Source organism: Pteropus vampyrus, unplaced genomic scaffold (assembly GCF_000151845.1).
Source record: "Pteropus vampyrus isolate Shadow unplaced genomic scaffold, Pvam_2.0 Scaffold1, whole genome shotgun sequence".
Classification (NCBI taxonomy): domain Eukaryota; kingdom Metazoa; phylum Chordata; class Mammalia; order Chiroptera; family Pteropodidae; genus Pteropus; species Pteropus vampyrus.
The window spans coordinates 24,048,130-24,060,856 of record NW_011888782.1 but is presented as its reverse complement, the minus strand read 5'-3'; the positions used below and the strand labels follow the sequence as shown (position 1 = coordinate 24,060,856).

General features: G+C 34.6%; 1 protein-coding gene across 2 annotated transcripts in view; it reads left to right on the top strand.

The window, feature by feature from the left end:
* Positions 1-12,727, top strand: part of DIRC2 (disrupted in renal carcinoma 2) — a 71,564-nt gene that overhangs the window by 42,669 nt on the left and 16,168 nt on the right. For both annotated transcript variants that reach the window (XM_011369598.2, XM_023520628.1), the window contains exons 6-7: positions 3,249-3,316; positions 6,460-6,587. In XM_011369598.2, coding sequence (XP_011367900.1) covers positions 3,249-3,316; positions 6,460-6,587 — 196 coding nt within the window. The remainder of the gene's footprint in view (positions 1-3,248; positions 3,317-6,459; positions 6,588-12,727) is intronic.

Below are 12,727 nucleotides of genomic sequence, written 5' to 3'. Positions count from 1 at the left end.
TCAAGATGATGTTATTTTCCTCCAGAAATAACATGTTTTTTCTTGAAGGAGTCTATGGATTACTTAATCTAGTATTAGGAATTGAGATCATTTAAAGCTGGACTTCAGTCCCTCATACTACTGTTCTATTTCCAGTTCACAGTACTCTTAAATTAAAGCCCTTCAGAGTCCCCAGCTAAAGGCTGGGGTTTTTTTTGTTTGTTTGTTTGTTTGTTTGTTTTAAGGCCACCCACCTCCCAGTAAGCCCCAAACTTATATTTTTTTTCTTTCCTAGGTTAATGAAGATGTTGATAACTACTCAGTTAGCCACCTTTTTTAAAAATCATCAGACACCCCACCTCTAAGAGAAAAGTGTCCTCAAACACTAGGTTTATCTTCCTGGGTTTCCTTCCCATTTTACAACATAGTTCCATAATTCTGGATTTTCTTCTTGGCTCTTCGATGCCATCAGATTTCCCCCCAGATTTTCTAGTTCTCAATCAGACTATTAATCCAAATCAGTATACCTTCACCATAAGAAGTAAGTCTTCATTTAGTTTCCTAACCTATTTTTCTGGATGGTTGGTATTCAAGAAGGAAAAATGCAGCACCTATTTAAATGATTCTTATTTTGCAGATCTTACGCTTCATCTTACAGACCCTGAGACATTCTTCCAAGTATTTCTCTCTGTACAGACTCTGAGAGATATAGACACCATGAATCACACCAGGGATTAAATAAAGAGAAATTTAAAATTATTTGAAAGCAAAAACATTAAAACAAAGAAAAAAATTTAATATCGAGTAGAATGTTATTAACTGAAATAAATGTCATGAACGGAGGGAGCAGAAAAGCACAAAATGGCCAGAAAAGGACCAGGATCGGTAAAGTCAGAGGCACAGTGGTCCCTAGCCTGACACAGGAGGACCCCACTCACCTAGAGTGTAGACAGAAATGTTTGTGAGCACCTAATAGTGTTAAGTAGGCCTAAGACAATGGGTGCTGCATGCTCTGCAATGAGAACGGCAGCTCTGCACAACAGAGGATTCTCTTGCCCCAAATGCCAATGGTACATAAAACAAAACGTAGAGATAATTTAAGCTTCAAGGTGTTCTCTTTCTCCAGAGAGCATTTATCTTTGCTTCTGGCACCAAACACTAGTAGAACAAAGGACTTGTACAAAGTATTACTTAGAGTAGGCTAAGCTGCTGTAAGAAATAGAACCCCCAAATTCTGAGACTTATGAAGAAATCTATTTCTCATTCACATAGCAATCTAAGACAGTTTGCATAATAATTTAGGACAGTTATTCATAGTTTGGAAAGTTCTTTTTTTTATACTGATTTAGAGACCTAGGCTGCTTCCACTCTGCAGATCTTCTGTCTCCTAGCACCTTGTCCTTAAATGAGTGAAGCTGGGTGACCACATCCGGATTCCTGCTGGCAAAAAGGGAAAGAAAGCATGGAGGAAGGCATACAACTGTGTTCCAGGTTCTATCCTAGGGGTAGCAAACCTCACTTCTGCTCACTTCCTTCCACTAATGAGAGCTTAGTATGACTAGGAAAATAATAAAAGGCAGAAGTTAGTTTGGGGAGCTGTCAAATGCCAGGTCAAGTTTGGACTTTACCCTTTAACCACAAGGAAAGCTAGTAACTATTTCTGAGCCGAGAAGTGGAATGATTGGGATAATTATTCTTGCAATAGCAGGAAGAATAGATTGTGGAGACCATTCACAATGTTATTACAGGAATCCAGAGTAAGAAATAAGGTAATAAGCAAGTGTGGTGGATGTGAGAAGAGAAAAGAGGAGACAGATGGCACCAGTATTGTTAGGGACACATAGAATTTCAGTGGTAACAACTAAAGTGTATTGAGCACTTTACATTTGTTAACTTAATTTCAAAAAGATCTTTATTATACCCATTCTTCTAATGAGAAAACTGAAGCTTAGACTGTGAGTTGAGACAGAAACCAAGTCATAATAAGTTAAAGATATACGTGTGATGAGGAAATAAAGGTAGCATTTGTAGATAGCTTTGAGTAAGTTTGGTAGGAAACTTAATTGTAGGAAAGAGGTATGACATCAGATAGATGGAGAAGCATCATCAGATAATGACAGCTCTGGCCTTTATTGAACACATCCTGTATGCCAACCAGTGATCTAAGATCTGTACACAAATTATCTCAGTTAGTCTATTTTATACATAAGAAGACATAATTTGCCCAGGGTCACAAAGCTAGCACATGGCAGGTCTGGAAATGTTTGCTCAAGAGCAGAGTGAGCTATACATTTGAAACCAGTTCAAATTCTCTTTATCCAGTCTCCCCAGGTGCTCAGCCCTCAACCCCACATTGCTCTTCCCCCATTTGTGTTCTGGTAATCCATTTTTAGTTGTCACCAGACATTTTGGTGTATTTGTTTCTTAAAAATTATTGAGGTGACATTCATAAAATCAAAAAGTTTCAAGTATACCATTCAACAGTATGTCATACATATTTTGCATTGTGTGTTCACCACCCAAAGTTAGATTTCCTTCTGTCACCAAATGTTTGATCCCTTTTACCCTTATGTACTTCTCCCCTCCCCGCTTCCCTCTGGTAACCACTAACCCACTATCTGTGTCTATGAGTACTGTTTGTCATGTTTGTCTTTTGCTTTCAGTATTATATCCCACATATGAGTAAAATCATATAGTTTTCAACTTTTTCTGTCTGACTTATTTTGTTTATTATGATTATCTCAAGATCCATCCATGTTGTCACAAATGACAATATTTCATCATTTTTATGGCTGAGTAATATTCCGTTGTGTACATATACCACATCTTCTTTATCCAATCATCTATCGTAGGACACTTCAGTTGTTGCCAGAAATTTTAACGCTTAATTATTTTCTAGTAGTTTTCTCTATGTTGGCTATGTTTAAACTTTTTGAGGTCAGTGACCATCATTTGTCCTTTTCCTGTTTTCTTATGAGTTCCTAGTACAAAGCTAGGCATATAAAACATATTTGAAAATTATTTGTTGTGACATTGATTATTTTGTTGATTTAAATATTTCAATAAATTAAGGATATATTTACTTAGATAAGTTCATTTTACTTAGTCACAGATGAATCTTTTTGTTAGATTCATTTTCTTAAATAATATTTCCTAAATTTGTTGCCATTTACTTACTAACGTATTGATTAGAGAAGATTTTTTTTTCATGCTTTCTAAATTGCAATATGATAGTCTTATATTAAATGTGTCTGCCACTTTCTTAACAGGTAGATGCTGGCTGGATTGGATTTTGGTCCATAGTTGGAGGCTGTGTTGTTGGAATAGCTATGGCAAGGTAAGAATATTTTATGTTAAATGTGTGAGTGGCCAGAAACAAGCGGAAAGCTCAAAGGGACAATTAGCTCCCCTAAATAAATGTTAAAATTCAAGGAAAAGTAAAATAAGCAAAGGTCAGAGAAGAGCACTTGTTCAGTTATAAGAAAATTGACATGCAGTGGGTAGAATTTGCTGCTACAAGAAATGTTCTCAAGAGTGGTCTGTCCTGAAATGTTTTTGGAGACTGGAGATGTATTTTTAGTGTAATTAAGCTGACTCTCTCCATATTATTAGAGAACAACATCTATAAATGGAACCCAAAGAAAGGTGATACAGTAATAAAGGCAAATTGATAGTTATCAAGAATAGAAAAGAATTGAAAAGAACAATTTGTAAGAGCATGTTTAGAATTTTCTGTGAAAAGACAGCATACTGATTAGCAGATAAATTTATTTCTAGACTTTTTTTGACAGAGATGTCCCTCTGGTTATTCCATTTTGATGAAAAACGTCCATAAAGACTTCCAATTTCATCAGACTGCCTATGATCTTAACATATTATGACAACACGTTTTTAGAATGAGTCGATAGAAGGAAAAAGTGTCATTATTCTAAAAAAAGAAAAGAATGAAAATGTCACTCATGTAGGTGACTGTCTGTAAAACTACTCTTGATGTTTTCAAAGAGATAGTACTCATTCGTTTCCAAAGTCATTTTACCCAGTTTAATCAAAAACAACATTAGGTAGTCAACTTTACCAAGAGGAAGAATCTAATTACATATTTGGGGAGGTCAAATAAGATAGATAAATCACCTCAATATCTAAATACTTAAGCATGATTGACACAGGATAATATTATATCTAGACCTTAAAGTTTACATAGTGTTTCTGGGATAATGAAAGAATAAATTGACACTGTAATTTCTAAATCACTGTCTGAGGTTTTTATAAGTTAGGAAAATATAAGAGTAAAATCTAAAAACTAAAGGAGAGGAATAGGAAGATAGCTATATGTAGCAAATAACTGTACTGATACTGGAATACAATGACTTGTCACATTTGTTAAGAATCATATCTAATTTTTCTAATTAAATCTCCAAGCCAATTAGAGTGAGTCATCATTTACCAAATTCTATTCTGAGCACCAAATAGGTCAGAGGGAACCATTGTATATCATAAATGACATCTCACATTCTCCTTTCTCTTTTTTTTTTTTTCTATAAACCCTTAATTTTAACCACATAGGAATAGAACTAGAGGGAGAAATTAGAATGAGGACATTTGTGTTTTTAATTTGTTGAAATGTACTGCCCTTACTCTGAGATCTGCAATCAATTGCAAGTATCTCCTAGGCCTAAAATAAAATTTTAAATTATATTAATAATTCCATTTTTGGGATCCTTAGAACAGAACCTTCTTATAAACATAAATAATTTGGGTAATTTTTTTTTTTTTTGTAGTTATGCTGCTAAAGGTCGCTACTAAATGTACCACTTTTGTCCTAACAGTATACTTTGATGGTACTAGCCCATTTGAGAGGGTTAGGTCTCCAAAAATAGCAGACCACAGTGGTCAGTTTATTCTTTGATGATCTAGCCCTGTGAAACTTTCTCGCTATTCAACCTCATTCAACTCTGATTGCACCAGAAAACTGTTTTATTCTCTCATACCTGGTCATCGGCCTATCTGACACATAAGTTCAGGCAGCCTACCAAAATATAAATCAGAAAAGTGATTGATGACCATGGAATTAAAACAAAGTATTTAGATTTTCTTGAGGAATGTTTCTGTCAAGCCATGGAACCTTTTTTAGAATTTTCAAAATAAGAATTTTCTGACAATGAACCAACTTTCATAGTTGAGAACAGACCTGTCACTGGGCAAAGGTGCATTCATTTTTCTCACCAAAAGATGGCATCAGCTCTCACAGAAAAGTCATTTTAGTCTAGGTAACCCTTACAAACATGATTAATCATATCACATCAAATAAGTGCAAAACCAAAGATAGTATTGAAAGTGTTAAGAAGAATAGTCACATAATTATAATAGAAATTAAAATCAATTTTGAAAAACTTCAGAGAGAAAACATGGTAAATGTCATATGGGATCTGTTTTTTATAATAGGAACAATTCCGAAGGACAGAATAAGTTGTGTGTAGAGGATTGTGCCTATATAATCAACCATTAATCAGCAAATGAGGAATAGCAATTGGCAAATGGAAGTTTTTGGTTGTAACTAAATGATAAGTATCTCTACCATATTACTTTTAGTTTCGTGTTAATTCAGGAAAAAAACAGGGATTTTAAGAATTTAAAATGCGCTGAAACAGTAGTCACAGCTTCGAGGAATAGTATCCACTCTTCCAGAGCTATATTCTTGCTTTATAAAGCTTACAATCTGATAAGGAAGACAAAAAATAAACAAATGCAAAAACAGGAGAAATTCCAATAGAGGTAAGTGCTATGAAGAAAATAAGAGTGTGGAGGTGGAATGGGGAGGCTTTCTTCAGTGAGCATGGAGAGCCTTGTTGAAGTGAGACCTGAGTGACCTGAGGAATAAGCAGGAGTTAGTCATGTGAAGAATGGGTGTACCAGCATTCTAGGCTGAGAGTACAAGTACATTGCTGTTTGAAACAACCTTAGCATGTATGAGAAACAAAAACAGTGCTGTTCAATTGGGGCATAGTAAGGCAAAGGGAGAGTGGAGACAGATTCCATAGGACCCCGAAAACTCTAGTGTACGCAATTGCATTTGCTCTTTGAGTTTGAATCTTGGGAGCGCCATCTTTGTAGGTTTATGTCAACAAGTTAATAACCTATTTTCTAAAACTAGAACAATATGTACTCATTATAGAATGTTTGGAAATTATAGAAAAACATAAACTAAAAGTGGCATTTAAAAACTTAGAATCCATCCTGGAAGTTATAGATCCTGAACAGAGATCATGTTTTGTGTTTTATAAGAGGAAAAAGAACATTTATCACAAAGTAATATTTATCACACACATCAAAATGTATCAGTTAAAAAAAATTAAAAACTTGCTTTTAAAAGTAAGTATGGAAATTTCTTCAAGAAATTATCATTAAATGAAAATATGTCATTGATTTAAGTTGTATTTTAAAAATTCAGTTAGAATTAATAGAACATTGGTTTTTTTTCAGGTTTGCAGATTTTATCAGGGGTATGCTGAAACTAATTCTTCTCCTCCTGTTTTCTGGGGCTACGCTATCATCTATGTGGTTCACCCTGACCTGTTTGAACAGCATCACACATCTGCCTTTAACCACAGGTGAATATAGACTTTTGAACTTTGAAAAAATATTTTTAGTTCACAGAAGTATGTGTATTCTAACAATAGGACTTTTTCTTCCTTTCTATAAGCAATTGTTAAACATACTAAAGGGTCTTCCTTATCTAGCCATCAAATTATCATTCCATCTAAAAAGAGCTCAAGAAATAACTAAAAATATTTTCATTGGTATTTTACATATTAAAAGAAGTATAATCTTTAACCTAAGCTTATATAGCATGAAAAAGCTTATATTCTTTTAACATTCATATCAGAGCATAATACAAAGATTTTTATCTTCTTTATAGCTATTACATCATTATGAAACAGTAAGGAAGAAGAACAAAAGCAAAAGCTATGATGTTTAAAGTACCCTCCAGTAAAATTTTTGAACTAGCACCTATAGGTTTATTTTACTTTTAGTCTTAATTACATAATCAAAACAAAACAAAATTTATTAGAAATACCTATTGAAGTATATTAGAGGCAGTTTACTTAGCCATTCAGTTGAATTGAAACCTTTATAGCTGTTGTTTTTATTGTTATTAGTATTATTTGGGGGTCTATATTAGTTTTTTATGACTGCTGTAACAAATTACCGTAAAGATAGAGTTATTTAAGACAACAAGATTTTATTATCTTACATTTCTGTAAATTAGAAAGCCAACTTGGATTTCACTAGGCTAAAGTCAAAGTGTAGGCAGACTCTGGGGAAGAATCTGTTTCCTTGCCTTTTCTGTCACCTAGAGGCCTCCCACATTCCTTGGCTTGTAGCTCCCTTCCTCCATCTTTAAAGCCAAAAACAGCCTGTCACGTCCTTCTCACACTACATCATCTGTGCCTTTCTACTAAGGTCACATCTTCCTCTGAACTCTCACCTTCTGCCTCTCATTTTTACTTTTAAGGATCCGAGTGATTACATTGAGACCATCCAGATAATATAGGATAATCTTCCTTTTTTAAAAAAAAATTTAATTAATTTTTTTTTATTATGGTGACATTTGTTAATGAAATCCAGTAAGTTTCAGGTGTACAATTCAACAGTAAGGCATATATATATTGCATTGTGTGTTCTCCGCCCATAGTTAGATTTCTTTCTGTCACCACATATTTGACCCCTTCTACCCCTTCTAACTTCTCCCTTCCCCCTCCCCCCTCATCCTCTGGTAACCACTAACTAGTCTATTGTCCATGTCCATGAGTCTCTGTTTTTTTGTCCTGTTTGTTTGTTGCTTTTAGATTTATATCCCACATACTATAATACCTTTTTCTGTCTGGCTTATTTCACTTAGCATGATTATCTTGAGGTCCATCCATATTGTCCCAAAGTGAGCTGATTAGTAACCTTAATTCCATCGGTAGCCTTAATCCTTTTAGCCATGTGAAGTAACATTTTCGTGGGTTCCAAGGATTAGGACATGAATATCTTTTGGGGTAGGGTGGGAGTAGGGGGCCATTATTCTGCTTACCACAGGATTCTTGTAAAATTACTATGACAGATTATTTTCTAAACCAAAAAGGTTCCATTATTTTTTTCTCTATTTTAACAAAAAATTGTTTAAAATGCATACGGTGTGCCTCTTTGTTTAAGGGGGACACGTTCCAAGGCCTCCAGTGGTACCTGTAAGTGTGGGGAGTATCAAATTCTATATTCACTATGTTTTATTCTATACATACATACTTTTTCACATAGAGGAAGCACTTTACAGCTTCTCTTTAGCATATTTGAATTGACAACATTACTACTCTTATGCCTTGGGGCCATTATTAAGTAAAATAAGGGCTACTTGCACACAAGTAATGCAATATTATGAGTTAATCTAATAACTGAGGTTGTAACTAAATGATAAGTATCTCTACCATATCACTTTTAGTTTCGTGTTAATTCAGGAAAAAAACAGGGATTTTAAGAATTTAAAATGCGCTGAAACAGTAGTCACAGCTTCGAGGAATAGTATCCACTCTTCCAGAGCTATATTCTTGCTTTATAAAGCTTACAATCTGATAAGGAAGACAAAAAATAAACAAATGCAAAAACAGGAGAAATTCCAATAGAGGTAAGTGCTATGAAGAAAATAAGAGTGTGGAGGTGGAATGGGGAGGCTTTCTTCAGTGAGCATGGAGAGCCTTGTTGAAGTGAGACCTGAGTGACCTGAGGAATAAGCAGGAGTTAGTCATGTGAAGAATGGGTGTACCAGCATTCTAGGCTGAGAGTACAAGTACATTGCTGTTTGAAACAACCTTAGCATGTATGAGAAACAAAAACAGTGCTGTTCAATTGGGGCATAGTAAGGCAAAGGGAGAGTGGAGACAGATTCCATAGGACCCCGAAAACTCTAGTGTACGCAATTGCATTTGCTCTTTGAGTTTGAATCTTGGGAGCGCCATCTTTGTAGGTTTATGTCAACAAGTTAATAACCTATTTTCTAAAACTAGAACAATATGTACTCATTATAGAATGTTTGGAAATTATAGAAAAACATAAACTAAAAGTGGCATTTAAAAACTTAGAATCCATCCTGGAAGTTATAGATCCTGAACAGAGATCATGTTTTGTGTTTTATAAGAGGAAAAAGAACATTTATCACAAAGTAATATTTATCACACACATCAAAATGTATCAGTTAAAAAAAATTAAAAACTTGCTTTTAAAAGTAAGTATGGAAATTTCTTCAAGAAATTATCATTAAATGAAAATATGTCATTGATTTAAGTTGTATTTTAAAAATTCAGTTAGAATTAAAAGAACATTGGGTTTTTTTCAGGTTTGCAGATTTTATCAGGGGTATGCTGAAACTAATTCTTCTCCTCCTGTTTTCTGGGGCTACGCTATCATCTATGTGGTTCACCCTGACCTGTTTGAACAGCATCACACATCTGCCTTTAACCACAGGTGAATATAGACTTTTGAACTTTGAAAAAATATTTTTAGTTCACAGAAGTATGTGTATTCTAACAATAGGACTTTTTCTTCCTTTCTATAAGCAATTGTTAAACATACTAAAGGGTCTTCCTTATCTAGCCATCAAATTATCATTCCATCTAAAAAGAGCTCAAGAAATAACTAAAAATATTTTCATTGGTATTTTACATATGAAAAGAAGTATAATCTTTAACCTAAGCTTATATAGCATGAAAAAGCTTATATTCTTTTAACATTCATATCAGAGCATAATACAAAGATTTTTATCTTCTTTATAGCTATTACATCATTATGAAACAGTAAGGAAGAAGAACAAAAGCAAAAGCTATGATGTTTAAAGTACCCTCCAGTAAAATTTTTGAACTAGCACCTATAGGTTTATTTTACTTTTAGTCTTAATTACATAATCAAAACAAAACAAAATTTATTAGAAATACCTATTGAAGTATATTAGAGGCAGTTTACTTAGCCATTCAGTTGAATTGAAACCTTTATAGCTGTTGTTTTTATTGTTATTAGTATTATTTGGGGGTCTATATTAGTTTTTTATGACTGCTGTAACAAATTACCGTAAAGATAGAGTTATTTAAGACAACAAGATTTTATTATCTTACATTTCTGTAAATTAGAAAGCCAACTTGGATTTCACTAGGCTAAAGTCAAAGTGTAGGCAGACTCTGGGGAAGAATCTGTTTCCTTGCCTTTTCTGTCACCTAGAGGCCTCCCACATTCCTTGGCTTGTAGCTCCCTTCCTCCATCTTTAAAGCCAAAAACAGCCTGTCACGTCCTTCTCACACTACATCATCTGTGCCTTTCTACTAAGGTCACATCTTCCTCTGAACTCTCACCTTCTGCCTCTCATTTTTACTTTTAAGGATCCGAGTGATTACATTGAGACCATCCAGATAATATAGGATAATCTTCCTTTTTTAAAAAAAAATTTAATTAATTTTTTTTTATTATGGTGACATTTGTTAATGAAATCCAGTAAGTTTCAGGTGTACAATTCAACAGTAAGGCATATATATATTGCATTGTGTGTTCTCCGCCCATAGTTAGATTTCTTTCTGTCACCACATATTTGACCCCTTCTACCCCTTCTAACTTCTCCCTTCCCCCTCCCCCCTCATCCTCTGGTAACCACTAACTAGTCTATTGTCCATGTCCATGAGTCTCTGTTTTTTTGTCCTGTTTGTTTGTTGCTTTTAGATTTATATCCCACATACTATCATACCTTTTTCTGTCTGGCTTATTTCACTTAGCATGATTATCTTGAGGTCCATCCATATTGTCCCAAAGTGAGCTGATTAGTAACCTTAATTCCATCGGTAGCCTTAATCCTTTTAGCCATGTGAAGTAACATTTTCGTGGGTTCCAAGGATTAGGACATGAATATCTTTTGGGGTAGGGTGGGAGTAGGGGGCCATTATTCTGCTTACCACAGGATTCTTGTAAAATTACTATGACAGATTATTTTCTAAACCAAAAAGGTTCCATTATTTTTTTCTCTATTTTAACAAAAAATTGTTTAAAATGCATACGGTGTGCCTCTTTGTTTAAGGGGGACACGTTCCAAGGCCTCCAGTGGTACCTGTAAGTGTGGGGAGTATCAAATTCTATATTCACTATGTTTTATTCTATACATACATACTTTTTCACATAGAGGAAGCACTTTACAGCTTCTCTTTAGCATATTTGAATTGACAACATTACTACTCTTATGCCTTGGGGCCATTATTAAGTAAAATAAGGGCTACTTGCACACAAGTAATGCAATATTATGAGTTAATCTAATAACTGAGAAGGCTACTAAGTGACTAATGGGTGGGTAGCGAGTATAACCAGATATGCTGGATAAAGAGGTGATTCACATCCCAGGGGGGGTCAAATCAGGAAGATATGTAACAACGTGAGATTTCATCACATTACTCAGAAAGGTGTGCAATTTAAAACTTACCAGTTGTTTATATCTGGAATTTTCCATTTAATATTTTCAGACTGCAATTGACCTCAAGTAACTTAAAACACAGAAAGCAAAACTTCAGATAAGGGGGACTACTGTGTTTTTTATTCCATTTGCACCTACATTTTGGATTATGTGTTTAATTGTAGGATTATTTGTTGTAAAGGTAGAGTGCAGGATTATAGGATTATTTGCTATAACAAGCATTTGTATGGTTAGGAGTAAACAAGTCTGAAAAGTGGCTCTGCAAGGCCTAATACCCAGTGGCGTGTATATTCCATGAGACTCCATGAGAGGAGGGTTCCTTTTGTCTACAGATAATTAAGGAATACTGCACATTCCAATTTGGACTTATGCACTGTGTACTAAAAGGACCAGCAGTTTATACAACAGAGGCATCAAATCTTTCCAAGATACCCATTTATTTGGGAGTTTCTACTACTTTCACAGTAATAACAGGGCAATAGGACAAGGCTACCCCATCCCCATGATTATCAAGTTGCTCCAAGCCAGCCGCCCTGGAATGCCACAGCAAACTCACAAGAGCAACACAGATTTATTTTAAATTTCCAAAGGAAACGGGTATTCCGCATCTGTCAGATACTGTGCAAATCTCTGACTCAACAGAGTTCCCTCTTTCAGCATTAGATCCTGCTTTTTGATAACGTCCTATCTTGGCAAAGTTAGTATTTCTGCAGTTGCTGTGATATCAAAAGCAAATACCACACAAAAAATCAGTGTAGAACAGGAAACGAGGGTGGTGATGTCAATCTGATTTCAAGATTTAAGAAGCTGTGCAGTGCCCAGCAGACATACTTCCCATTAGTAAGTACCGGTGGTTATTTAAGAATAAACTAAAAATACATTTATTTCCATACATTGCTATTATTTTTTAAATAGCTACTAAATTGTTAGGACATGTATACATATTAAATTGTTTGGACCTAACTGTGTAATTAACAGAATTATTAGCTATTTATTTTGGCCTTGGACCCCATGAAAAAATTACTGAGACACTAAGGGTGCTGAGAAGAAAGGTCTGGAAGCCTCTGCTCTGTACCATCCTGCTGGGAATTCTCCCCTCAAAGGTTTATTGCTTTTCCTGTAAAGCCCTATTGTCCAGAGTAATAATTTTTGGACAATGTGTACTTTTCATACACTAATATTCGTACGTTAGGGTTTTGAGAAATTTGGAAAGTGTTCTGGGCCAGAATTTTTATTTTATTTTATTCTGGTATAATTTCATCATTTAGC